Below are 27,287 nucleotides of genomic sequence, written 5' to 3' on the forward strand. Positions count from 1 at the left end.
AGGGCGCCCGCGCCTTCGAGACCCTTGACGGGCCGCGGGGCGGAGCGTTGGGATCTCGCGAGATTCTCGAGCGACCGGCCCCGGCAGCCAGCATGGCGGACTCCTTGCTGCTGCTCAAGCGGGTTCCCTCCCGCCACACGTGGCTGCGAGCCCGCAAGGCCCGGCCCCAGCTCATCCTCAGCCGCCGGCCCCGCCGCCGGCTCCGGAACCTGCGCTGGCGCAGCCGAAGGCGGCTACGGCGACGACTGCTGCAGGCCCAGGCAGCCGGCGGGGACTGGCTGCAGGGCGGCTGTCTGGTGTCGGGCGCCGCGGCGCTCCAGAGGCTGAAGACCTCGGCCCGCAGGCGGGCCTCCAGCCCCGAGCCGGCCGAAGACCCGATCCCTAGTGGTCCCACGATCCTCCCGATCCCGCCGGTGCGGCCGGCTGGCTCGGGCCGCGCTGTCCTGCTGCTGCCGCTGGGGCAGGTGGGTCTCGCCGGGGGAGCAGGGCGGGCAGCGCGGGAGGGTGGGGACACAGCCCCGGGAGCTACAGGCTGGGAGAGGCCCTTTTCCCCCTGCGGGTACTCTGGCCGCGGGTCAGGCGCATTCCTTGGGCGGTGATGCTGGACAGAAGGTACCAAGTATCCTCCCGAGGGAATTCTAGGTCTTTGGGGCTGCTGCTGCTGCTGCTAAGTCACTTCAGTCGTGTCTGACTCTGTGCGACCCCATAGACGGCAGCCCACCAGGCTCCCCCGTCCCTGGGATTCTCCAGGCAAGAACACTGGAGTGGGTTGCCATTTCCTTCTCCAATGCATGAAAGTGAAAAGTTAAAGTGAAGTCGCTCAGTCGTGTCCGACTCTTAGCGACCCCATGGACTGCAGCCTACCAGGCTCCTTCGTCCATGGGATTTTCCAGGCAGGAGTACTGAAATGGAGTGCCATTACTTTCTCCGTCTTTGGGGCTGGAGGGACTTTAATAGTAATAATAGGTTGCACTTATGGAGTGCTCAGAAATGCCAGGCTCTAAGTGTTGTGGGTATATGAACTCATTCAGTGCTACATGCTCTATGGAGTCATTACCCCTAGGAATGTTTAAAGAAAGAAACAGAACATAGCTTAGATAACCTGCCCCAAAGATATAAGTGGAGGCAGACCCAACAGTCAAACCCTTCACCTGGACGTTGGTCTGGGAGGTCCCCCGCAGTACAGGAGGGAAGTGAAAAGCCGAGGAGAGAGGCTTCCCCGGCACTGTAGCTTTGTCAGGACAGGGAGCCATGAGAACAGCAGAACTGACTTCAGGGGGCCCCCTTGGGTCGGTGTGCATCAGACTCTGTCCCTTTGGCTGCTCCAGGATATGATCTTAGGTTAAAAGTATTCACATTTTAATCTATTAGTTTAAAATACTACATCATTACCTACAAGGTATTCTGTTGCTTAGCAGTTCATCTCTTTTTTTAAATTCATCTCCTTTTGATAACCTGAAGAGCCAGTTAAAATCTTAGAAGTTTTCTGTCATTGGTAACAGAATCTGTAACTTTATTTCTTCCTTTCTTTTTTCGTTCCCTCTAGGGCTTTACTTTTAGTGGGATCTGTCGTGTGACCTGCCTCTATGGCCAGGTGCAGGTGTTTGGTTTTACCATCAGCCAAGGCCAGCCTGCCCAAAATGTCTTCTCTACCTATACCCACTCTCGCCTGACCATCAATGCTGTTCATTATTCAGTGCATGAGAAAAGCAAGAAGGAGATGAAGAGAGAAGCCCGGGTTCTGCTCAGACCTTATCTGAACCAAGGTAATGAAGAGAACTGAGTGACTTACTAAGGATGTATTATAATAAGGCAAAAACATTTTTTTTTTTTTTTTGTCTACACCCTGCAGCATGTGGGGTCTTAGTTCCTTTGGTAGAAACCCATGTCCCCTACAGTGGAAGCTTGGAGTCTTAACCACTGGAGCACCAGGGAAGACCCAAGGCGATTAATTTTTAGATGTTTACTATGGCCTCAAACTTGCACTCTTTACTGTATGTATTTAAACCCTCACCAAGGTCTGGAGAGTGAAGCTATTTTTACCATTTCACAGATGAGGAAAGTCACCCAAGGCCACACAATGTTTAGGTAGCAAACCTGGATTGACTTCTCCATCCAGGTGTGTTTCTGTCATGCAGTATGGCCTCCTGAAAAAGGCTCTCATACATGATTCCTAGTCTCAAAAGGTGTGGACTTTAGCAGAGGAGAGGAAAGTCCCGCAGGGCATAGCGTTTGATTGAGTGCTGTTTCTAAGGCAGCTTATGTCTCTCTTTACAGATGACAGATATTGTTTGATGAGCAGTTTTTCTCCTCTGTGTTCCATCGTGTTGCTGGAACGTCTGAAAACCTCCACCGTGAACTTCATAATCAGCCATCCAGGTTTATCTTACATTTTCGTACAAGAGGTAGAACCAGTTTTCATTCAGAGTTTTGCTCATTACTTTCACCAAAACAGTCAGATAACTATGTAGGATGCCCCTAGTCTTAATCTATCTGTCATGTTGTGCTATAAGTCATACAGAATGTAACACACGTGTACAGTGAAAAAGTCAATAGAAGGATATATCGGAAAAGTTGTCTCTTCTACCCCACTTAGCTTCATTCCCCAGATAAAGTCACCATTTTCTGTTATAGTTGATTAAATGCCTTTTGGTATTTTTTAAATGGTTATCTTTATATTTTGATTCACTAACTTCAGACAGTATGAATTTTCTCTAAATTCTGAGTAATTTCAGTGTACTTACACTGTCTCCCATCTCTCCCTTTCCTCATTTCCAAATTTTTGCTGCCCTTACTATTAATTTCCTGAAGTCAGATTGGTTCCTAAAATTGTCTCCCATGAGCCAGTAAATTAAGCCAAATCTATAGGAACATCAGACAGACTGGATGTGAGGTGTGAGGAGGAATCAGGGAGCAACAGCAGGTTTTTTGGCTGGACTGTCTGAGTGCACTGAGACATGGGGCTGTAGAGGAGACAGGTCTGTAGCTGAAAGATGCCTCTTAGACATCCAATTGGAGATGCCTGCTGGGCGGTTGAATGTGTGAGTCAAATTCAGAGAAGAGGTTGTGTGCATGCCTGTGTGTTGAGTCGCTTCAGTTGTGTCTGACTCTTTGCAGCCCTATGGACTGCAGCTAGGCTTCTGTGTCCTTGGGATTCTCCAGGCAAAAATACTGCAGCGGATTGCCATGCCCTCCTCCAGGGGATCTTCCTGACCCAGGGATCGAACCCATGTCTCTTATGTCTCCTGCATTGGCTGAAGTGTTCTTTACCACTGAGCCACCCAGGAAGCCCAGAGAAGAGGTTTTAAATGTAAATTTGGGTGCTTTCAGTAGACTAGGCTTCCATTGCTTCTTGGCCTTTGGGCTAAGATCAAGTGTAGTATCTGTTCTTATCAGAAGAGGGTTCCAAAACCCATGAGATGGGATAATGACACCAAGAAGTTGATGCAGTTAGAAATGAGAAGTTCAAGATCTGAGCCTGAGGAGCAACAGAGAGACTGAGGAGTGGTTGTGCTGATGTTAAAGGAGAGCCGGTGAATGTAATCAGGGAACTTCTGAAGGAAGTTGGGGCGCCTGATGCTGCTGATGGTGAGATGAGGCCTGAGAAGGGAATTGCATGCAGGCTCACCTTCTGGACAGGGTGGTTTCATGGCATTGCTGAGCAGGCCATCCTGATCAGAATGGAATCAAGAGCTGGGGAAAGAAGATCTCAAGGGTTTAGTGATTAGGGATTTTGCTTTTAGAGAGTTTAGCTATAAAGGGAAAAAAGAGATAAAACAGGTTGGAAGAGTAAGCCTGATCAAGAGAGTTCTGGGTTTTGTTCAGATGGATGGAAAGAACCACATGCTCGAACACAGCTTGGAGGAAAGAGCCACAGGAGAGCATGCTGATGGTGCGGTGGAGAGAGGATGCAGGGAGGGGTTCCGGTGTCTTTGTGGTCTGTTGGCCTTGGGAGCAGAGGCGCTTCCTTGAGAGTGGCTGAAGGAAATGCCCAGGACAGGGATGGAGCAAGCAGAAGCTCTCTTCTGATTGTTTCCTCTTACTCTGTGAAATGGATTGGGGTATCACTGAGTGGGGGCATAGGGAGTAGGCAGGGGTTGGGGGTTTGACATGGAAGGAGAGAGAAGCTGAGTAATATGAGCAGGATGATGCATGGGCTCCTATGGTCACATTAATTTAGTCCAGTGCAGAATCTAGCAGCCCGGGAGGACCACAGAGGTGGACATGGAGACCCCACCTGACAGTGAGTGTTTCAGGTGCTGTGATCAAACCTGTTCCTTTTTCACTTACTTTAAGATTTTTTTTTTTTTTCCTGCAACTTACTCAAGCACCACTATTTAGATTCCTTATGATCTTTCTTGGATAACTTCCCCCACCCCCCAAGCCTATGTGTTAGTACATTCCGGAATTATATTTTCATATGAGGCAGAGAGTAACCTGTAGATTATCTCATTTTATAAGATGTTCTTATTTTGCCCTCAGTGATTGATAGTTGAGAATCAACTGAGAGGTGAGACGAAAGGAGGGATCAGAGTTATCTTTTTTCTCCTTTTTAATACTTATTTATTTAGCTGCCCCAGGTCTTAGTTGTACCTCTCAGGTTGTTTAGTTATGGCATGCGAAGTCTCAGTTGCAGCTTGTGGGATCTAGTTCCCTAACCAGGGACCAAACCTGGGCCCTCTGCATTAGGGGTGTGGAGTCTTAGCCACTGGACCACCAAGGAAGTCCCCAAAGTTATCTTTTGTAGCTCACAACTATTTGAGGCTTATTAATTTCGAACCAAAGTAAAAGAAGCACATTATGTTGTTATTTTCAGGTCCGGACTTTCCAGATTAACTCTGAGTATTTTGCCTTGAGATCTGTGGGTATTAGAAGAGAGAAAAAAAAAACTGGTTTGCGTTTAACAGAGAGTGCCTTTGCAGCCATGGAAGAGTTAGTGAGCATTTCTAGCGGTGAGTGATACAAACTGATGTAGTCTAGCATTCGTCCGCCAGAGGATTACTGTTAATGATCAGAGTCCTAAAGACGACGGCTCATGTCAAGGGTCAATGTTTGTTTCCCCTCCAGAAGAAGCAGACAGCTGCCCTGTCATTCTGGTTTGTGGCTGCCAGGACATTGGAAAGTCAACATTTAATAGATACCTCATTAACCAGCTGTTAAATAGGTAAGAGTTTTTAATCCTATTGTGACATATTGCCAGACTTTCAGCAGGAAGTAGGAGTTTTTATTTGAGAAGCTAGATGGGAACGCATCTCAGCTCCTCCACAGAGATGACATACAATTCTGTACAAAGCCGCTCAGCCGAGGGGGGCCTCCTGATTGTACCGTTTTGGGGTGCAGCTATAGCACTCTCAGGTGTACCCCCCTTGCCGGTCGGGGCGCTCACAAGAGCCATCAGTTGATCTCAGAATCTGTTTTTGTCCAAACCCAGGGAGTCAGAGCGGGGATAAAGTCTGTCGTATTTAAAAAATAAAGTTTGAGGAAAGGCAGAGTTATAACCATATAGCAATTGGACACTGTAGCCAGGCCTGCATCCCGTTTTCTCTTCACTGATATTTTCTGTGTGCTGGTGTCATCTTTAGAGCATTCTGCCTACAAGGCTGTGTGGGATGGAGTATGCCTGTGTGTCACATAAAATCTTTTATGTTCTGATTTACTTTTTTGGACACGGTAAATAAAACGAGTTAAGATTTCTTTCTTTCTTTTAAATTTTCAGTATATCCTGCGTTGATTATTTGGAATGTGATCTGGGGCAGACAGAATTTACTCCTCCGGGTTGCATTTCTTTGCTTAATATTACAGAACCAGTTCTAGGTATGTATTCTGCATTTCTTAAATGTCTTGGTTTTACACAGTACAAAAGTAATGATACAAGAAAGTCAAAGAGTACAAAAGTATAAAATATAAAAAAATAAACACATCTCCCCATGAAACTTATGGTCTTCTCATAAGTATTCCTCTGGTCTCAAAAAAACCCCTAAAAACCCAGTGATACCTTTCTAGGGTTCTATTTTAATAAATGGAACTACCATCCATTTTATTTTATGTAAATTAGAAACACTTTCTTCTAATAGGAGCATTTTACGTAACCCTACACAATGATCTCAACCAAGAAATTGACATTGATCTAATACTATTAACTAATCTATAGATTTTTTCAGAATCCATTAGTTACCCTACTAATACCCTTTTTATGTTTCAGAATCCAAATCAGAGTCCTATGCTGCTTTTTTTAATACAAAAATGTACATAACGTGTTATTTATCATTTTGACTATTGATACATGTACAGTACTGTGGCATCAAATACACTTGAAGCACTGTATAATTATTACCACTGTCTGCCTCCAAAACATTTTCCTTGTCCCAGACTGAAATGCTGTGTCCATTAAATAACAGTGCATCCCCTTCCACCCTCTGAGGACCTCTGATGTGCTGCTTGTCCCTCCCTGTGAATCTGCCTGTTCTGGGCACCTCATCTAAGTGAAATCATGCAGTACTTGTGCTCCTGTGTTAGGCTGTTTTCACTAAGTATAGAGGTTTCAAGATCTGTTCATATTGTTGTTCGGTCACTCAGTCATGTCCAACTCTTGGCGACCCCATGGGCTGCAGCACGCCAGGCTTCCCTGTCCTTCACCATCTCCCGGAGTTTGCTCAGACTCATGTCCATTGAGTTGTAGCATATGTCAAAATTAACTCCTTCTTGTGGCTGAAAATCATTCCAATGTATATATACCACATTTTGTCTATCTTTTTAACTGTGTTTTTATTTATTTATTTTTGATGGTGCTGGGTCTTCATTGCTACCCACGGACTTTCTCGAGTTGCAGCAAGTGGGAGCTACTTTTTGTTGCAGTGGGCAGGCTTCTCATTGTGGTGGCTTCTCTTGTTGCAGAGCACAGGCTCTAGGGCGCCAGGGCTTAGTTGCTCCATGACATGTAGAATCATCACAGATCAAACTCTGTCCCCTGCATTGGCAGGCAGATTCTACCACTGGACCACCAGGGAAGCCCCTGTATTGTTTCTACTTTTCTACCTGTTGTGACTAACGCTGCCATGAATATTGGTTACAACGATCTGTTCAAGCCACCGCTTTCAATTCCTTTGGATATGTATACATATACATACATACACACCCATAAGTGGTCATGTTTAACTTTTTGAGAAACTGCCAGACTATTCTATAGCAGCTGCACTGTTTTACGTTCCCATTGGTAATTCACAAGGGTTCTGATTTCTCTACATCTTCAACAATACTTGTTATTTTGATCATGGCCTTTCTCAAGGATGGAAGTAATCTCTTTTTGGTCTTGGTTTGCATTTCCCTAATGACTAATGGTGTTGAGCCTCTTTCCATATGTTTATTGGCCATTTGTACATGTGCTTTGAAGAAATGGCTGTTTTAGTCCTTTGCCCACTGTTGAATTGGGTTCTTTGTTTTTGTTGAGTTTTAGGAGTTCTGTATATATTCTGGATGTTAATTCCTTGCTAGATATGCAATTTGCAGATACTTTGTCATTTTATTTGCTTTTAATAATATCCTTCGATGCACAAAAGTTCTTAATTTTTATGTTTTTGTTGCCTATGCTTTTTGGATCATCCATGTTGTTACTAAATCTAGTCTCATAAAGATTTTCTGTAATGTTTTCTTCTAGGAATTCTGCAAGTTTAGCTCTAGCACTTAGGTCTTCGATCAATTTTGAGTTACATTTTGTGTTTGACACAAGAGAAGGGTCTCACTTCGTTCTTATGTACATGGATGTCCAGATTTCATTATCTATTTGTTCTTTCCACACTGAATGGTCTTGACACTCATGTTGAAAATCATTTGACCACACATCCATACATCCGTGTGTGCTGAGTTGCTTCAGTCATGTTCAACTTTTTGCGACCCCATGGTCTGTAGCTCGCCAGGCTTCTCTGTCCATAGGATTCTCTTGGCAAGAATACTGGAGTGGGTTTCCATGCCCTTCTCTAGGGGACCTTCCCAACCCAGGGATGGAACCTGCAGTTCTATGTCTTCTGCATTGGCAGGTGGGTTCTTTACCACTAGCGTCACCTGGGAAGCATATGCGTGCAAGGATTTTTTTTGTGTGTGCTCTTTATTCCATTGGTTTACACGTAGCCCTTAGGCCAGTACCACATTTTTAATTACTGTACCTTTGTAAGAAGTTCAAAATTGGGAAATGTGAATCCTCCAGCTTTATTCTTTTTCAAGATTGTCTCGTCATTTTGAGGCCCTTTGCAATTCCATATGAATATTAGAATAGGCTTTTTCATTTCTGGGGAAAGGGCTGTTAGAATTTTGATAGGGATTGTATTCAATCTTGTTTTTCACTTGGCTGGGTGGCGAGGCATACGGGATCTTAGTTCTCCGACCTTGGATCGAACCCACGCCCCTGCAATGGAAGCAGTGTCTTAATCACTGGGCCACCAGGGAAGTCCCAAGGATTGCATTCAATCTGTAGATGAGATAGTATTAACATTTTCCTATCCATGAACACAGGATGTCTTTCTAATTTTTTTTTCTTTCTAATTTTTTATGTCTTCTTTAATTTCTTTAAGCAATATTTTACCTCCTTGGTTTGATTCACTCCTAAGGATTTAATTATTTTAGTTATTGTAAATGCAATTGCTATTCTAATTCCCTTTTCAAATTGTTAATTGCTGGTGTGTAGGAACATTACTGATTTTTGTGGGGTTTTATTGTTTGTTTTTGTTTTTTCTTATTTAAAAAGTTTTTTTGGTGTGTATGTGGTGTTTTTTTTTTTTTTTTTCTCCACAATTTTTTGTTGTTGTTTTTGGCCATGCAGTGCAGCTTGTGGGATCTTAGATCCCCAATCGGATCAAACCCAGGCTCCCAGCAGTGGAAGCGCAGTCCTAACCGTTGGACCGCCAGGGAATTCCTCTCTTTTAGCTGGTTTCGTTGTTCCTCTTTTTACATTTTCTCTGTTCCATTTAATTTTTTTTCCCTTTTTTACCGTATTTTTAAAAACAAGGCCACTGATACATCATCATAAATACAACCACCAAAATCAGCATAGTGATATTGCTATAGTGTAGTTACTCGGTTTTGTCCATTTTGTCTCAGTCATCTGTGTAGGCCCAGTGAGAACTTAAAAGTCTTTAGTCTTCTTTAATATGGAGACTGTTATCTGGCTTTTCTAATCTTCTGTAACCTTGACAGTTTGAAGAGTACTTTTGTGGTTTTCCCATATTTAGACCTAGAAGTAACACTGTGTTCTCCGTCGTATCAACATGCTGTCAGTTTGTCCTGTTACCAGAGATGTTAGTTTTGATCAGTTGCTTAAAATAGTGTTTTCTGATCTAACTAGGTGTGGTGTGTTCGTTTTCTTCTGGGTGTCATTGCCCCTCGGTGGACAGTTAGGGAATATACATATACTTAAACCCATACATGTCATATATGTACATACATAATATGTGTGTATATTTGTGCACATATATGTACATACATATTTTGATGTCTTTGTATAGGTTTCTGTTTATTAAGAGCCATGAATTTGCACTGGTCATTGTTTTTTTTTTTTGGCCGATCTGCATCGCTTTTGGGATCTTGTTCCCTGAGCAGGGATCCAACCCGGTCCCCTGCAGTAGAGGCACAGAGTCCTAACCACTGGACCAGCAAGGACTTGTGATCATTCAGATTCTAATCTCGCACCCAGGGTTCATCCTAGTTAGCCTTCCGCCTTCCACATTTATCGGCCCCCTTTCCAATGGTGAGAACCCTGGCTGCAGTTATTCTCAGTGTATTTACATATTTGTTCATTCCCTTTGTATTTGCTCAGTCCCTAGACCACGCAGGTCACTCTCAGTTGTGGGCTGCCCCAAGTCCCCTGACTCCAAGCTTGAGGGGCGCCTCGCCAGCTCTTCCCTAGGTGGCCTCGCGCCAGCCGCACTGACCACGGCCCTTGCGACTGTGTTATGACATGGTCTGGTCACCTGCCTGCCGTGGGTGCTGGCCCCGGCCGCAGCCCTGACCAGAGGGGATGGGAAGTGGCTTGGGCTGGACAGACTGCTGCTGTGATAGGGTGTGTCCTCTCAAGCTGGACTGATTGAGTTCAAGTCCCACTGATCCCTACTAGCTGTGTGACCTTGGTCAAGGTAATCTCTTTCTCAGCTTCCTCATCTGTAAAAATCAAGAAAGTAAATACTACCTGTGTCATGGGGGTTTATGAAAACTAGAGACTCTGTAGCACATGTAGGACATAGTAAGTACTATATTCCAACAAGTGATTACTGTTGTTATTAATTATTGTGTGTAAACCCTGTGGGGGTGTTTCTTCTGTTCACAGATGTGTCCTAAATATCTAGAACAATGCCCAGCATGCAGTAGACGTCCAGTAGATGTTTGTTGAATGAATGACCATATTAGGACGTAGTTGGGGCTAACTGTATAAATGCAGGTGTGTCTGTGTTTGAAATTGAAAGCTTAGATTTCCAAAAGTGAGAGCGTAGCTATTCCTGGTGGTCGGACAGGCTCAGATTTCCTGAGCAACTTCGTCAGGGATCATGGCTGGACCACAACCCTTGCCACCTCTTAGGTTCTCATGGATCAGTGACTCTCACCTTTATCTTCTTAGGACCACCTTTCACCCACCAGAGGACACCCCAGAAAATGGTCTATTATGGGAAAACTTCTTGTAAAAACAACTTTGAAAACTATATTGAGGTAATAAAGTATGTTTTCAGCTCCTACAAGCGAGAGGCCCCTCTTATCATCAACACCATGGGCTGGGTAGCAGGTAAGTCTGTGGAGGTGCGTCTGGCAGGAAGGGTTGGGTGATGGGAGCAGGTGCGTGCGTGGCTTTCAGATGTTAGTTCTGAAGCCCAGTCCTTAGGAGGCTCCTTGTCTCGCCTCTCATGGGCACACATCACCACCCAGATGCACTGACTGGGCTCTGTCGTTTACTTCCTTACAGACCAGGGTCTCCTGCTTCTCATTGACCTGATCCGCTTGCTGTCGCCCAGCCACGTTGTCCAGTTTAACTCTGACCGGAGTAAATACATGCCAGACCTCACCCCCGACTTCGTGGACGACATGGACGGCTTGTACACGAGACGCAAATCCAGAGTCAGAAACAGAGGTTTCCACCTGCCTGAGTTTGCTGAGAATTTGGAGTTTGCTGACGAAGAAAAAGAGAGTCCAGTTATGTCTACGGGATACAAGCTGATGTTCGTGAAGTCGGAGTTTGTGACTGGAAAAACGCCCAGGAATAGGTAAGCAGACCATCATGGCTGGAGAATCCTGTTTTCTTCAGTCTGACAAGGCCTTCGGTCCTCGATTCCTTCAAAAGGGTCAGTCCCCTAAAATCTTTCAGATCTCCATCAGAGCTACCTGTTTACAGAGAAGTCAGTTCTGTTTCGAATGGTTCCTTTCCCAGTGGAAATGCCCAGAATTGGTCTCCAGGTCTGATTGCCCCTCTAGGAGCTTTGACCTGAAGGATCTCCAGTGGGTTTATGGAGAGGCAAGGTCTACAGGTCCCGGGGTTGGGACATGGGCTGTGTCAGGACAGGTGGGCCCTGTCTCTGAGCGGGAGGTGGGCCCTCTCACCTTCTTCTGATTTACTTTTCAGAGAATCACATAACAGAGTCCTTCGTGAGCTGGCAGTGCTGGGTTACCTGAGCCAGTTGCAGCCCCCAGTGCCGAAGCCACTGTGTGCCTTACATGGTCTGACCCCCTATCAGGTAACCTGAGCTCTCAGGGGGATTGTCTGACTTCCTGTGTGCCTGTCTCACCTCTTTATACCCCTTCACTCATGTCATCCTCAGCCCTGAGGTGTTGATGTGGCGACTGTGCCCATTTTACAGACGGGAGCTGAGGGATCCCGTGGGAGTGGATCCAGCTCCAGAGGGGCTGACCCTGGTTTCCATCCCGACCAGGAATGTTCTGCCTAACACCAGAGGTGGCCCTGGGACCACACGCTGCAGCCCAGCTCCTCCCTTCTGCCGACCGACCGTCTGTGACTTGGGCTGTGAGCGGTGGTGATGGGCCTCGCAGAATGTGTGTTTGCCCAGAGAGCACTCATAACGTGTTTCAGATATTGTCACAGGCTGATTCTAGCTCTAAAGTATGTGCATCTTGGATTCCAACCTCTGAAGGATTGTTTTGGGAAGAAACCACCATAGTATTAGGGTCCCAGATGATGAAAGAATCAAATAGGAACAGGTGTCATTTCTGTTCTGGGCTCTCCTCTACTCACTGAGGCCAGGGGCAGACTCAGCTTTCCCACAGGACATAGGAAGAGTCTGGGCTGGGACTGGCTGGCGCCCAGTGGCCTGACTCGACCAGAGCCCTCACTCCGCTGTTTGGCCTGCGCAGTGCTGAGCACACAGTGGGCCAGGCGCTCTGTTGCGCCTGCGGGGAAGGTGCTGGTACAGACCCCGCTTACAGCTAGAAGACTGGGCGCAGGCAGGCAGGTGGAGACGCTGGGTGGAGGTTGCACAGGCAGGGGCCGTGACCAGGGAGTGTGGGGTCGGGGGGCAGCGTCATGTTGCCCAAACCCAATGGTGAGGTTGGCCCCAGGCTTCCAAGCCCCCTCCACTGAAGAACCCAAGGCAGTTGGTTTAGTGGAGTTTTTGGGTAATTTGCTCCAGTTTATACTCATTGGTGATGCTCTGTAACTGGACTTGAAACTTATCTGGCAGTAATGTAAACTGCCATTTGTTACAAATTCACATGTGTTTTTGAAGCCTAAATAAAATGTTTAACAAAATGCTTTTCTATTTTAAAAGTTTGTAGTTACCCAGAGAGTTGCATGTTAAAAGTAGTCCTTTACTGGGTGCTCCAGGAACGTGGTCCATTTTTCTTAATGCAGTAATTCCCTCGGGGGGCTTCTCCTCACTCTGTGGATGTTTACTTCCTTCCACCCGAAGACCTGTTGGTGATGAGTTTTCAGTCTCCCTTCTACCTTCAGCTCATGTGGATGTCCCCAAATTCGCATCTCATGTGTCTCTTTTGTTGTTGTTGTTAATTCTTTTCTTTTTTTTCTCATGTGTCTCTTTAGACAGAGTTGCAGGCATTCAATTTAGATTTCTAGCAAGTGGTGTTGATGTGCAAGAGCTTTGTGTAATTTTCCTAGGTTCTCAGTGTAAAGCAGTGAAACACTAAACAGTTTCCATTCTGTTTAGATATGTTTTGGTGGGCAGTTTGACAGATAAAACTTCAAATAGATGACTCGTCAGCTTGTAGAAACTATTAACACAAGTAGTCTTTTGAGTCAGATCACTGGAGGGGGTGCACGTGTGTCCTCCAGGTTCCTTTCAATGCCGTCGCGCTCCGGATCATCCACGCTGACGTGGCCCCCACCCACATCCTGTATGCTGTGAACGCCAGCTGGGTCGGGCTCTGCAAGATCCTGGATGACGTCAGGGGATACGCTAGCGGGCCCATCCTGCTTGCCCAGAGTCCCATCTGCGATTGTGTGGGGTTTGGTGAGTCTGAGAGGAAAATCTGAGTGTAAACCTACTGAAATTGACCCATCTGAGCAGCTGTAGATTGGCGGGGCTTGACCTTGTTGCTGTCATTTGCCTGGAGTGGTCTATCCTCTGTGAAGTGGGCCCTGGGGGGTGGGGGGCAGGAAGGAAGCAGTTCTTCTTTGCTTGTCCTGCCAGCTTCTCTAAACACAGGAGTCCTCAAGGCCTGGCCGGGCCTCCCTGTCATCTGACATGTTTCCTGTGGGCCGTCCCACAGAAAACTGCGGCTCTCGGTCCATCGTAGGCTGACCTCTGTACACGCTCTCCAGCACAACGTCGGCTCCAAGCCCATGTTACCAGTCACTTTTCTGCTTAGTTGTCTCTCTGGCATCTAAGACTTCAGTCCGACACTGAGGTCCTGATAGATCCATCAACCGTTCCCTGACATTCCGCCTGCAACTCCTCCTGTCCTGCACTGGCGGTGAACGGTTCTTGAATGATTTACTCTGTATTTGGGTCAGGCCCCTGGGTCCTGCCTGGCACCCCTTCGTTTTGTTCATCACAGTCCACACCCCAGCCTGATGCCTTCTGTTTTCAGAGTGTCAGACTCCTCAGTCTCATCGGTTCTCACCCCGCGCAGGAGCTCGGTAGTTGTGGGGCATGGGTTTAGCTGCTCCACGGCACATGGAATCCTCCTGGACCAGGGATGGAACCCTTGTCCCCTGCATCGGCAGGTGGATTCCTCTCCGCCGTAACACCAGGGACGTTAGAAAACTCATAAGCCATTCTGCAGTTCTGAGTGGTGGGGAGGATGATCTTGTGTGTTGTGTGTCCTCAAGGGATTTGCAGGGGGATCGACATGGAGAAGAGGCTTTACCACATCCTCACTCCCGTGCCCCCAGAGGAGCTGAGACATGTGAACTGTCTGCTGGTCGGAGCCGTGTCCATCCCACAGTGTGTTCTCAAGAGCCAGGTATGTGCAGCCCTGGAGCTTGCTGGCCATGTCCATGGCAAAGTGTGGACCTGAAGTTGGGGCGGGAGTCACAGAGCAGGTTCTTGTTTGGGAAACTTACACTTTTTCGTAGAAATGGACAAGGCCAAGTGACATGTTCGCATGGCCTGAAGGTCTGGGGCGTGAGTCCCCATCACCTCAGGCGGGAGCCCCAGCTAGAGCCATCATCGCAGGCATGGGTGTGGGAGAAAAAGCACAGAGGTGGTGACCCCAGGGTGACCCTTCCTGAAGACAGTCTTCAGAGGCTCTTGTGGGAAGGTCACATTGGCCAAGGGCATCCGTGTGGCCCCAAACCAAACAGCAGGACCTGTAGGCAGCTGGGGAGGCAGCCAGTGTCCCCCTCGTCACCTGCTGGTTCAAGAGAGAACCCCATCTCTTGCTGTTGGACGTGTTTGGGGGGTTGAAGTGTAAGTGGGCCCTTCCAAGGAAGGGGAGCTGAGGATCTTAGGAGCAATCTAATACTGTCTTCCATCTTGGCCAGATTCTAAGTGTTCCACATGTTTTCTCTGTGTTTCTATTTCAGCGTGGGCTCGAAGGGACCATACCTTATGTCACGACAGATTATAATTTTAAGCTTCCTGGAGCATCAGAGAAAATTGGAGCAAGAGAAAGTGGGGCAACATATAAAGAGAAAGGACATCCCAAAGCTAAGTTCTATCGAAAAACATACCAATGTTCTTAGTACAGGAAGAAACCTTCCTCCCAGAAAGCTGGACCATCTCCAGCCTGGTATCAGTGGACGATGGGGTTCTGTGACCATGAACAGAACAGCGTGCTTACGTAGCAAACAGTACAGTGTTTCCTACGTGGCTCATGGATGTGTTTAGAGTACGTATACTCTTAAATCAACATGACAGAGGTTTTCCCTAGTCTTCTGTTTCGTTTTCTAAAGGAATCAAGAAGCAGGGAACAGTTCATGCACCTTTGAAACAGAACATGGTCGATTCCTCATGAAGTTTTTCAAGGACCTGGTTGTTGGTATCTGGATAAAACTAGAGAAACTGGACCACAGAAATGTCTCGAGGGGGTAAGCAGGACATCTGGTGGGATGGAGAGCCTAGAAGAGTACAGAGTTGCCCTGTGGTCCTCGCTTGGGGGGTGCTCCCAGCCCTGCTCACTGGATGCTCCCCAGCCTCTTCTGTACACATGGGTTGAGGATTATGCTTATATTTGGTGTTAAATTTATTCAAGTTTTCATAGATAAGAGTTTGCCTCAAGAACCCTTCATCTTTTAGAAATCTGATGCTGAAAAATTTTACCTTGAAAAAATGTTCTCAAACCCAGGAAGCCTGTCCTGGGGCCTCTTTAAAACTCAATTTGTCCTGATTGACTTCTCATCTGAGATGGAAAATGCACAGTGAGCAGAGCCAGAAGCCGGGCTGTTTGGACCAAGGCCCAGTGGAGGGGCTCCTCCTATTGGTTTCAGTGGCTGGACATGAGCTCCATGCCGGTGGTGATGCTGGACTCCCAGAGGCTTCGGAGGAAATGGTGGGCCCCCCTTCCTCGTCTTTTCCCTGGAATCAGTGTTCATTAACCTCCAGAGTTGGAAATGGTTTGGTAAATAGGCTGGCCAGTTCACATCACATCATGTCTGCGTTTAGGACCCTGAGATGCCTACAGTAGCAGCATTTCATCCTGGTGCTCTGAATTCCAGCTTCCAAGCAGGACGCCTGGAAGGACCACTGTTAGGATGTGAGGGTTTTACGGTTTACGTCCGTTTAAGGTGTTGATCATCATTGTCTTCAGTGTTCTGGGGACCGATCCCTCATCTCGTAGAGCCCTTGTCACCCTCCAGGATCAGCTTTGATATTTAGAGACCATTTAAAGTCTAGTTTCTTAGTTGCATCTTATTTATATCTAAGTTAACTTGTACATACATGTTCTTCTATCTTGGCCTTGCAGCGACTTTTGCAGTCAATCTACTGTCGACTTTTTGCCTCCTTCACAAGTTCCTGTATCTTTACAATGATACTTAGGTCTTTAGCAGTAAGTCTTGGGAAGAATGAAAGTGTCATTTCCGTTTTCATTAAATCCTGACTCGCCCTTAGCCTGTTTCCTGCTGGCCTTTAAAGTTGCCCATCAGTCCCCATTGGTAAGGAAAATAACGTTGCCACTAGAGGGAGCTGTCAGCCATTGGTCAGCTGGCCATGGGGTGCTGGAGATGGCAGAGGATCCCCTGGAGGCCTTTCTCAGTATCTAGAGATGCTGGAGATGGCCCTGTGGTCAGCTCCTGGGTGTGCTAGTCAGACTGGCAACGGTGCACACACCCTGGGTGTCGGCCCGTTGGATAATCAGTGTTGATGGTTCAGGCTTCTGTCATTTCCACAGTGTATGTTGCTTCAGGATGGCCAGTGAGGGCTCTGTGTTGGAGATACACTTGACAAAAACTCCTGGGACCTCCCTGGTGGTCCATTGGTTAGAACACTGTGCTTCCATGGCAGGGGCCAAGGGTTCAATCCCTGGTCGAGGAGCTAAGATCCCGCATGCCCAGTGGGATGTGAAAAACCAAACAACTCTTAGTCATTTCTGTGTGCTTTTCAATGTAGTACATAACTTATTTTAAGAAAATCAAAGGAATATATGACTTAGAACATGGAAACCCTCAATCACTGATTTTTATGGTTTGTTAAAATCAGTTCTTCAGACCTGTTTTCAGGACAGGTAAACATGAAAAATGGGGAAAAATCCTCCAATTTTAGGGTTGATTTAATTTTGTGAGGAAAGGTAGTTATGTTGTTCCCATCCGTCCCCAGGTAGGTCTTGGGGACAGGAACCAGTTTGTCCTCGGAGACCCTAGTGTAGAACTGAAGTTTGAGAAAGGGGAGAGGAGTAGGTGAGCTGGCCTTGGGATTATGACTTTTGAGAAAACAAACTTGAGATTGGCCAACTGAAGAGGATACAGGGGTGGAGAGGACATGTGGTGGGGCCCCAGCTGAGCCAAGGGGCCCCCCTTGCCGATACCAGGACCTCTGTGATGGGCAGGTCCTCACCCTCGCAGACACTCAGGTCTCTGCCCGGAAGATGGCGTGTGGACCAAGTGACATGGGATGGTGATTTTTAGATTGCTCATTCTTTCCCTTATATTTGGGTGAGGCCATGTGGTTGTTACCAGAAGTCTGTGATGGAGCTCTGAGTCCATGTCCTGACTGGGCCACCAGCTGGCAGTGTAGCTTTGAGGGGTGTTTCACTCGAGCCTGTGACCTTCTTTAAGGTGGGTGGGTGGCGCTTCTCTCGGGTCCCCGCATGAGGAAGGCATGAGACACATTCTCAACAGACCTAGCAGTAACTCCTGGCATGTGGCTTGTTTCTGGCTGGGTTGTAAATCCTAGCAGACAGGAGGAAGACTGTGTTCCTCAAAGTCACCCTGGGTCGGAGCAGAAACTCAGTGTTCGCATCTGAAAACATCTTGCTACGGCCCCCAGGCAGTGGCACCATCCTTCCTGCTATGGGTCCTGCTCAGGCTTCCACCCGTCACCTGCCCCTTGGAGTTTTTCATAAGCCCCACTACTGCTTTTAAAATCATGATGTCAGCTCACCTGTGTAGGAGATGATCCTGAAGTCCACCACCGTGTTATCACTGTTGACGCCGTGACACTGTCTCACCCAGTATTTTTCTAAACTGCACATGTGCGTTTGTGTGTTTTACAAACCTGTTTGTCCAACTGTATGTATGGTTTCTATCCAGCTTTTTTCACTTACATGTGAACTTCTGTATCAATAAATATTTTTGAGAATGTAAATTTGTGTCATTTTGTTCCATATATAGACCATTTTATTCCAGGAAATGGTTTGAATGCTTAGAAGAAATGGCAGAAACATTGGAAGGGGGTAGTGAAACCGGGTGTCACGGCAGGGAAGAGGGGAGGCCCCCGCAAGTGCCTGCACCTTTTTCCTGTTTCACTATCTAGTGGGGTAAGCTCCAAGGGAAGTTAGCTTCATTTCTGTTTTTGGACTCCAAATGTTAGCCACACAGTCCTGACTGCCATTCCTTTCTCCAGGGAATCTTCCCCACCCAGGATCAAACCTGGTCTCCTGCATTGCAGGCAAATTCTTTACCATCTGAACCACCAGGCTCAAGGATGTATGTTACGTCACTCCTGGACTATCTTTGAGACTCTATTAGCAGGAAAAAGAATTTTGTTCCCAGAAGAGTACAAATAGAAAGGAAGCCAGCCAGCAGGCCGGGGGTCTGTGCCTGTAGCTGCCTCTCCCTGAGCGACTGCTTGGCCCCTCTGCCCTCAGCCCCAGGGTGGGGCCTGGCGGAGGCAACGAGACTTGGCTGCTAGGCTGAGCCTGAACAGTGGCTAAGATAAATATGGGGCCCATCTGTGCAGTAGAGGAGACACGTGATGCAGGGCCTCCAGAAAGGTTTGGCCGAGTGAAAGAGTTCCAAGGCTTTGCCAGGAAAAGAAGAGGACAGAGGGTGGGCCGCGGGGTGAGGGAGCAGCCTGAAAGGAGCCACACTTGGAGTTGAGGGGCAGCGGGTCCAATCTGGAGATCCCGGGAGCTGAGTAAGCAGTTTTGGGAATCAGCTAACAGAGTCGAGCTGAGCAGACAATGTATTGGGCTGGGAAGCCAAGGGTTGCCATGGCGACTGGTCCGGATGCTGCTGTGGCGCTCAGTAGACTGTGCCTGGGGTGTTTCTAATGCTTCGGGGCTGGTCTCTGGGCTGTGAATGTCGGCCAGGCAGGGAAAAGCCACGAACTTTCCTCCCCACTAAGGAGTCCAGCCGGGAAGGGTCTTCGTGGCACTGCCTTCCTGGAAAGAAGGGAAGGCCCCCGCCGAGGCAGCCAGCAGTGTAAGAAGTGCGTTCCAGGGAGCACATGGGCACTTGGGGATGGAAAGTCCAAGGAGAGGAATCCGCCAGCAAGAAAACACGGTGCAAACCCCAGCCACCAAGTCCATACATTAAACCATACAGCGCCCAGGGGGCCTGAGTCGGAGGAAAGGCAGATTGGCAGGGCTGAGAGCTCAGTGGTTTTCTGTGCAGACGACTCAGCTGGAGAAATTAAGATCGGGGCTGAGTTGAGGAGAAGCCCTCCAGGGACTGCAGGGCTGGGACTGCAGCCGGGCAGAGAGGGACGGAGACTGTGGGTCTAGCACGTGGCTCAAGGGCCAGGCAAGGTGCCACCACCCGAGGTCAAACATGAATTCTGTCCTGACAAAACACGGGTCTCCACCGCGCAGCTGGCTCAGCCTCCACTCAGGAACCGGTGAGTATAATTTCTTCTTCTGGTTCAGAAAGGAGGGTTGAAGAGGAGCGAGAAAAGGGGATTTGGTGGGTGTTGGAGGGGCTTGGTTACGGCCCCTCACTTGCAGAATTCGCCTGGACCATTTGAGAACCCTTCCTGCAGGCTGGGCGCACATTCTGTCCTAAGGGGTGATTTAATGAACTGAGAGCCTGGAAGGCAGGTTTGGCCATCAGCTCTGACTTAGGTGCGGGGAAAGGAGGCTTTCGGTTTCAGCCATCAAACCCCTGACAGAAGAAAGAACAGGGTCCTGTGTGAAGAGCTGCTCCACCGGCAGCTGCTAAGGAGGGGTGCTGGGAGGGCCTGCGGTGGGGGAGGCTCTCCAGCTACCTTTTCTGGGAGGTAGAAGGTGGGTGAGAAAGCAGCCCCCAGACTTTCAAACCTTCAGTTTTGTGCATGAAAGCTGGGTCCCCAGTGGCAGGACGGCCAGGAGCAGGTTCCCAACTGTAGCTTTGTAGGGCTGCGACATTCCTCCAAAACCATCGAAATTTGTAAGTTCACTTCTGATGCACGCCATGACGCATTTTGGCAATGGGGGATCAGGAATGGCGTGCGTGGACTCAAATAGGCTTCCAGCAACCCACCGTCAGAGCCCTGGCCTGGGAAACACCCTGTTCCCGGCCAAAGAGAAAATGGCTTGAAGGTGTGTTAGCTGCTGGCCTCTTAGCACTCACAGAAGAGCCCTCATTCCGACCTTTGTCTGCCCACCACCCCCTCCCCACCCCCGTGGCTGGACCAAGACAGATTTAGGAAGCAGTCAGTCACATGGAACTCAGCACCCACTCGACCTCCCTGCAGGGCCGTCCCCTCCCTGGGAAGGGTCTGCACTGCTGATATAGCCTTCCTCTGGCTCATATCGCCATGAGAAACTTACCTACCACACTGGGGTCTCCGCTGGGAGTGGCCAGAGAGTCAAATGGACAGGTGCCTCTCACGCTAATATATGAGCCTCCAGTGACCCATGTCCAGTTCACTCAAGATCCATCATGGCTCACTCACTGCAGGGGAGATTGTTTCCAGGCTTGTGTGAGATGTGGGCTACAGCCCCAAATCATGGCTGCCACATGGACATCAGAGAATGGCCCACCCCTGCTGCTTCAGTTTGTTTGTGTCTTTTAAATTAATTAATAATTTTTTTTGCCACACCATGAGGTTAGTGGGATCTTAGTTTCCTGATCGAACCAGGGATCGAACCGGATCCTCAGTAGTGGAAGCTTGGAGTCATAACCACTGGACCTCCAGGGAAGTCCCTGATTATGTCTTTAAGCCCTTTACTGATTTGTTTTTGATACTGAAGGACAACTGGTGTGAATTTCCTGGCGGTCCAGTGACTAAGATTCTGCATTTTCACTGCTAGGGGTGTGGGTTTGATCCCTGGTTGGGGAAGTCAGATCCTGTAGGCCATGTGGTGTGGCCAAAAAGGGGGAAAAAAACACAGGACCACTAGTTATGCTTTTGCCATATTTCCAAGTTTTAGAGTTAAACAAGCTTTGGTGTAATATTTACTGAACTCGTATTAATTGTTGGGCATTGTGCTGGGGCTGGGCTGGTGGTGGTGAGCAAGATAAATGCCTGTCCTTTTAGGATCCTACCACTGTGTGCCAAGGACAGGAAAACAGGAAATTGAAAAGCAGTTTGACGTGTATTAAACAGAGTGATGTGACTGTGGGGTAATGGGTTCATACATAAGAGAGGTTCCTCTTGTAACACCCATCTGGGGGATTTTTTTTAAGGAATCGCATCAGCAAAAGGATACAGTGGAATCAATTGGGTAAAGACTATAGGTAGAAAGGATTGATTTCAGGAAGAGAGAAAAGCAGGAGCTAGAAATGGCATTTTGTGCAGTATGATTGGGACACACATTGGAAAGACTGAGAAGTGGGTGGGTTCTTGTGGGTGCTGTGGGAAGGGGGGAGTATAAAGAAATGGTGCTTGATCCAGAGAGAGGATGGTCGAGCATCTTACAGAATTCACATTTCATCCTTGGGGGTGATGAGCATTTAAGCATTTTTATAATAGCAGAGTAGGTAGCATTTTCAGACTTGCAATTTAGAAAATCCTTTTTGATAGCAGTTTGGAGAGTGGATTTGGGGGAGTATGAGGAGGAGAATATGACAAAGAATCAGGAGGCTTCATGGTGGCTCAGATGGTAAAGAATCTGCCTGCATTGCAGGAGACCCAGGTTCGATCCCTGGGTTGGGAAGATCCCCTGGAGAAGGGAATGGCTACCCACTCCAGTAGTCTTGCCTGGAGAATTCCATGGACAGAGGAGCCTGGCAGGCTACACAGTCCATGAGGTCACGAAGAGTTGGACACGACTGAGAAACTAACACTTTTGGAATAATGCAAGTGAAAGGTGGTCATTTAAACCGTTTAAGTTAGCATATAAATCTAAAAAGTACATACATGCACATATACACACACATATGTATGTGTGTAAACTTTGTTCTGCCTGTGTGTGTGTTAGTCTCTCAGTCCTGTCCATCTCTTTGCAACCCCATGGGGTGTAGCCCACCAGGCTCCTCTGTCCATGGACTTCTCCAGGCAAGAATACTGGAGTGGGTAGCCATTCCCTTCTCCAGGGGATCTTCCTGACCCAGGGATTGAACCCCGCTCTCCTTCATTGCAGACAGACTCTTTACCATCTGAGCCACCAGATGGTAAAGAGAGTGTAACAGGGAAGCCTTGTTCTGCTTATACAAGTAATATATTTTCTTTTTTTTTTTCAAGTTTCCAAACAAGAATTTATTCTTTCTTTCTTTCTTTTTTTTTCTAAAAAAAAAAAAAAAAAAAGTACCAGGTGCGATTTTTTTTCCTGGGTTGTTTTTTTTTTTTTAAGTTTCAGCAAATGTTTGTTCCCCTCAGCCCAGCCCCAGGCATCAGAGCTAAGGCTGGGTCAGAGTCTAGACTGGGGAATGGGGTAGTTGGTAACTACATGACTGAGTTTGAGGGGTGCCCCTCACCCCAACTGAGGTAGGTGGGTCAGAATCTGGCCAGGAGGGAGGAGGCACCCTAGTCCTTGACCCTGACTCTGTACCCTGAACACCTTCCTCAGTCAGGACCCCAAAGCAAAGAGACACAGGCAGAAGAAGGAGAGGGACAACCAGGGTCTGGAGTCCTAGATGTGTGCGCAACTGCATGCACACACTCTCTCTCTCATGTCCGTACCACACACACAACACACACATACACACACACACAAACATACACACACACACAAGTTGGCTTTCAGGGGGGGTGAGGTCAGGGAAGTGAAAGGCATTGGGAAGGATAGGGGAAGCTGAGTCTTTGGCTGGTGACTCAGTTCTTCTGGGATAACTTCTCTGCTCTCAGCTGAGGGAGAACACTGCTCCCACAGCCCCCACATCAGCCTCTTCAACTCCTGAGGTTGGAGCAATATCTGAGAGTGGGAAAGGAGGGGGGCAATGCCAATTATCAGGTTTGGGAGGTTACCAAGGCAATCCAATTTGAATAAATTATAAATTAAAAATAAATAAAATAATAAATGGCCCCTGCCCAGGACAGGGAGGCAATGCTGGCATGACTTGCCTGGGAACTTAGGACAACCTCAGGGTAGCTCCAGTTCCTCCCCACCGTCGCAGCCAGCCTGGGAAATCCAAGGGAGGGGCCGGCACGTGGAGGACCCAGAACAGGGCAGCGTGTGGTAAGGTCAGAAGCTTTAAACACCCAAATGGTCAGTTTGGGCATGAGCATGGTGAAGGCTTTAATGCAAGCCTGAGAGGTCTCTCGCCACCTCTCCACGTGTTCACTCTGTCCAGGATGGAGCAGGATGGGCAGGTCTTTGGCCCACAGGGGGTTCAGGGCATTGACAGTCAGGGCAAAGGTGAGTAACGTGGATTGTGAGGGGCCTCGGTCACAGCCTGCAGTTCGTAGGGGAGCCCTGTGTCCAATTCCAGGCTCCGGCGGGAAAAAAGCAGGCGGATGTCGCCATGCAGGCTTAAGCGGCCTGAGCGGGAGCTCCGGAACCTGAGGTGCAGTAAGTAGCAGAGGAGGCGGCGGGCAGGGCCAGCATTCCCCTCCTCACCCACAGGCACCAAAAGGAGGCGGTGGCGCAGGAAGGTCACGTGGGCAGCAGGCATGTCCGAAAAGTCAAAGGTCACGAGGAACATCTTCACCACAGTCTGGTTGGGGTTAAATAAGGTCACTTGGATAGTGCCCACCTTGGGCACGCTGTAACCCTTCCTCCCCAGGGGACTCAGGTCCACGACGCCCAGGAAGGGAGCCGGGGCATTTTGCTCAGAAACGTCAAAGAAGGTGACAGTGACGGGCAGCGTGACATGCTGAGGGCAGTAGGACCCACTAGCTCCGATCTCTGCTGTGAAGCCCTCAATGTGGCCGGACGGTGCAAAGCGTCCTCGCAGCAATGATTCCTCAAAGTTGCCCAACAGGGTACGGCTGACAGCAGGTGTGGGAACAGGGGAGGCACTGGGAGGGCTCAGCAGGCCTGGTCCCTTCCAGAGGCTTCGCAGGGAGCTCAGCTTCAGGCGACGGGCACCTTTCAGCCTCCGCCCCATGGGACTACAGTCTGTTGGGTCCAGCACAGGCTCCTTGGGCCCAGGCAGCAGGTGGCTCCAGAAGGGTGTGGCTTTGGCATCAGAACTGTTGGCAGCAGGAGGGTGGCCCAGGGTTCCCCGGCGCCTCCGAGGGGCTGGCCCCTCATCCTCAGAGCTGACATCCAGGGCTTCTCCAGCAGGAAGCAGCCTTCACTTGGTGGGGCAGGGGCCTGGAGGTCCGGGGCCAGGGGGTGTGTGCTCGGGGCTGCACCCATTGGCAGTGCCAGGGGACTCCCTAGGCCAGGGGCTGCCCCCATTGCCCACCCCAGACAGTAGGCTCTTACCCCCTATTTGTGCAAGACTGTGCAAATCAGTGTCAAGTGTGTGCAGCTGGCCTGGAGGGGCTGGCCCCAGGGACACCCCCAGGGACCCCTGTCCCCCTGGATCTGGGGAAGCCCAGTCTCTGGTGTGCAAAGTACTGCAGGAAGCATTTGATGGGGGCAAGGGGGAACTTTGGGCCCCCGAAGTCCAAGGTGAGGTGGAGCTACCTCCTTGTTCCACAACACAGAGGCCGTGATGGCAGAAATGTTGGCTGGCCACGCCCAGTTTCAGCCCCAGTCCCTCTGGGCCCAAGAGCCCGACAGTGGGTGGCTCTTCAGGGGGTAGTCCCTCTCTGGCCCCTAGTCCGGGGCCTCTCTTCAGCTCCCTGGGACCCTCGGTAGATGGGGCTGGCCGTTTCAGGGCCCTAGGAGGCTCAGAGGCACCAGCTGGAGGGGAAAAGATGGATACCTGGTAGACCCTGGGGGATGTCGCCCCCCCTGCTGGGCTGTAGCCCATGAGCAGGCCACCCTGGAGGGCCCCCTGCCTGACTGCAGGCTGCGAAGGGCCAGCCTCTGGCTCTGAGGATGGAGACGTCTCTGCTTGCACGTGGCGCATGAAGCCCTGCCTTCGGTCAGGGGGGACCCCCCCCCACAGCCTTTATGCTGGGCTTGGGCTGGGGGGCCTGGGGACATCCCGATGAGGAGGCCTTAAGCCTAGCTGTGTGTTCCCTCTTCCTGGCTGATGTCTTGCTCTCCTAGCTTGCAGTCCGGTCCATGCCTGCTGCACTGGTAAGGTGACTGCCACCATTCCGTGCAGCTCCTAGGCTCAGCTGGACCCTGTAGTTCCGTGAGTCCCGTTGCAACTGGGGAGGTAGTGGATGGGAGCAGTTACATAGCTGCCCTAGCTGCAGCCTCGGCCTGCAAACCTCGCCCCTTCACAAGTAATATATTTTCATTATAAAATTCTCAAACAGTACATAAATAATGAAGCTATAAGTTCTGATTTTCTGTTATTTCCAATTGTATTTCAGATTTTTTCTCTGAATATTTACACAGCACATATACCTAAATGTGCACATGTATGTAAAAATGTTGACATGAAATTGAGGAAAATATGCAGTTGCTTTTTCCAATTAATACTATATTTTGGACATTAAAAACTGCAGTATATAAAAGTCTACCTCATTCTTTTTAATGGCTTCATGATATTGATATGTATTGATATACTTAATTTTTAAACTGACCCTCTATGAGTGGACATTTGGGGCTGTTTCCAGTTTTTCACTCCTGTAAGTGATGATGTAATGAGCATCCTTATACCTGTGGACTTGTGAAAGAGTATCTGCAGAATACATTTCTGGGGGAAGAGGATTAACATTTTACATTTTTGAAAAATAATTTTATTTATTGGCTGTGCTGGACATTTTGCTTTTTAATGGCTAGTTCCAGGTTGTCTTCCAGAAAGCCATTTATCCCCCAGGAGCAGAGTATTTCAGTCCTTCATGTGCTTTCTATGTCTGGTCATCATCTGTCCCGAGCCTATCCCTGACACATGAGGGTGGGTGGCTGGATGGGTATCCCCTTACATGGTCTCAGGCACTTCTCTTCTTTGTCCACTCCCATTACTGAAATGCTGTGGCTCTTGGCTGAAGGACAAGGACAGCTGCAGACTCTGACATCATGCCTCTGAAACTTCCACAGGTGGGGGGCATCAAGGGCACTCCATGATCCTCCTGTTATTTAGCCACTAAGTTGAGTTCATGAACCTCATGGCCTGCAGCACACCAAGCCTCCCTGTCCTTCACTATCTCCCGGAGTTTGCTCAAACTCATGTTCATTGAGTCAGTGAGGCCATCATGGTCCTCCTAAGGACCCTCTTAGTAGTAAGTTTTTAACAGCATAGATTACAGAAGCAACTGACCTGTATTGAATCACAGCTCTCTTACTTACTATCTGGGTGACTGTAGGCAAGTCTAGCATTCTGAACTTTAATTTCATTATCTTCAAAGTGGCGACAACAGCAGTGTCTATCATCCAAGGTTTTGCAGCGCTCTGAGGAGGCATGTGAATCTGCATCTGATAGCTACAGTACCTCAAGTTTTTGTGGATCTGTTTCTGTTGGTTTTCAAACATAGGATCTTAGTTACTTGTGTGCCTAGTTATCTTTGACTGTGTTAGACATTGCATTTTAAAAATTATTTGCAAGAAAAATTTGAGGCCTAGGATGATATAGGATGTTCACATGCTTCTGTCATACGCCTGGAGACATATTGTTCTGGGATGACCTTGACCCAAGCTCAGATCTGAGGTTCGCTGGACTTTGATCTTTTCCCCCTAGCTCCACAAAGCCTTTAGAAGTAAAACTGTCTCTCACCTCTTTCTTCAGAATGCATGAATACCCTGAGTGCAAAACCATCTATTTACCTCCCTAGATCCTCCTCTTTTGTGTTTTGTGTGGTTTGATGTTTTTAAGATTAAAGAAAATTTTTTCATCCAGCAGTTTTGGTTGTTCCAAGTGGGAAGACTGATCTAATTTACCTAATCCAGCATTGTAGGAAGCAGAGTCCCCACTGAAGGATCTGAATGTTCAAAGCATTTAGTAGATTGTCTCTTTATACCTGTTGCTTCTGAAACCATGATGTGATATTTACTTTATTTGGGGGTCTTGGTTGCGGCACGCAGGATCTTTGTTGCAGCACATGGGATCTTTTTAAAAAATAATTAATTAATTAATTGGGACTTCCCTGGTGGTCCAGTGG

The 27,287-nt window shown here is 48.3% G+C and overlaps 2 protein-coding genes and 2 pseudogenes across 4 annotated transcripts in view; 3 read left to right on the forward strand and 1 right to left on the reverse strand.

Annotated features, from left to right (window-relative positions):
* The first annotated feature begins 73 nt into the window (after positions 1–73).
* Positions 74–18,185, forward strand: NOL9 (nucleolar protein 9). Its single transcript, XM_043923686.1, has 12 exons — positions 74–464; positions 1,547–1,766; positions 2,278–2,405; positions 4,817–4,952; positions 5,068–5,164; positions 5,717–5,814; positions 10,601–10,762; positions 10,940–11,237; positions 11,594–11,705; positions 13,274–13,451; positions 14,273–14,406; positions 14,969–18,185. Exons 1-12 carry the CDS (start codon positions 93–95, stop codon positions 15,125–15,127), a joined length of 2,094 nt encoding a protein of 697 aa, XP_043779621.1. The 5' UTR covers positions 74–92; the 3' UTR covers positions 15,128–18,185.
* LOC122708419 lies at positions 3,345–3,468 on the forward strand (annotated as a pseudogene).
* A 952-nt stretch (positions 18,186–19,137) lies between the features above and the next one.
* Positions 19,138–27,287, forward strand: part of PLEKHG5 (pleckstrin homology and RhoGEF domain containing G5) — a 56,444-nt gene continuing 48,294 nt past the window's right edge. The window contains exon 1 of one of the 2 annotated variants that reach the window (XM_043923008.1): positions 19,138–19,658. In XM_043923008.1, coding sequence (XP_043778943.1) covers positions 19,592–19,658 — 67 coding nt within the window. In that variant the 5' untranslated portion in view covers positions 19,138–19,591. The remainder of the gene's footprint in view (positions 19,659–27,287) is intronic. The other variant, XM_043923000.1, reaches the window with a different exon arrangement.
* LOC122707508 lies at positions 22,474–25,458 on the reverse strand (annotated as a pseudogene). The gene has a single exon (XR_006344831.1). The product of XR_006344831.1 is annotated as a protein FAM214B-like (transcript).

The sequence above is a fragment of the Cervus elaphus genome, chromosome 14 (genome assembly GCF_910594005.1).
Source record: "Cervus elaphus chromosome 14, mCerEla1.1, whole genome shotgun sequence".
Classification (NCBI taxonomy): Eukaryota; Metazoa; Chordata; class Mammalia; order Artiodactyla; family Cervidae; genus Cervus; species Cervus elaphus.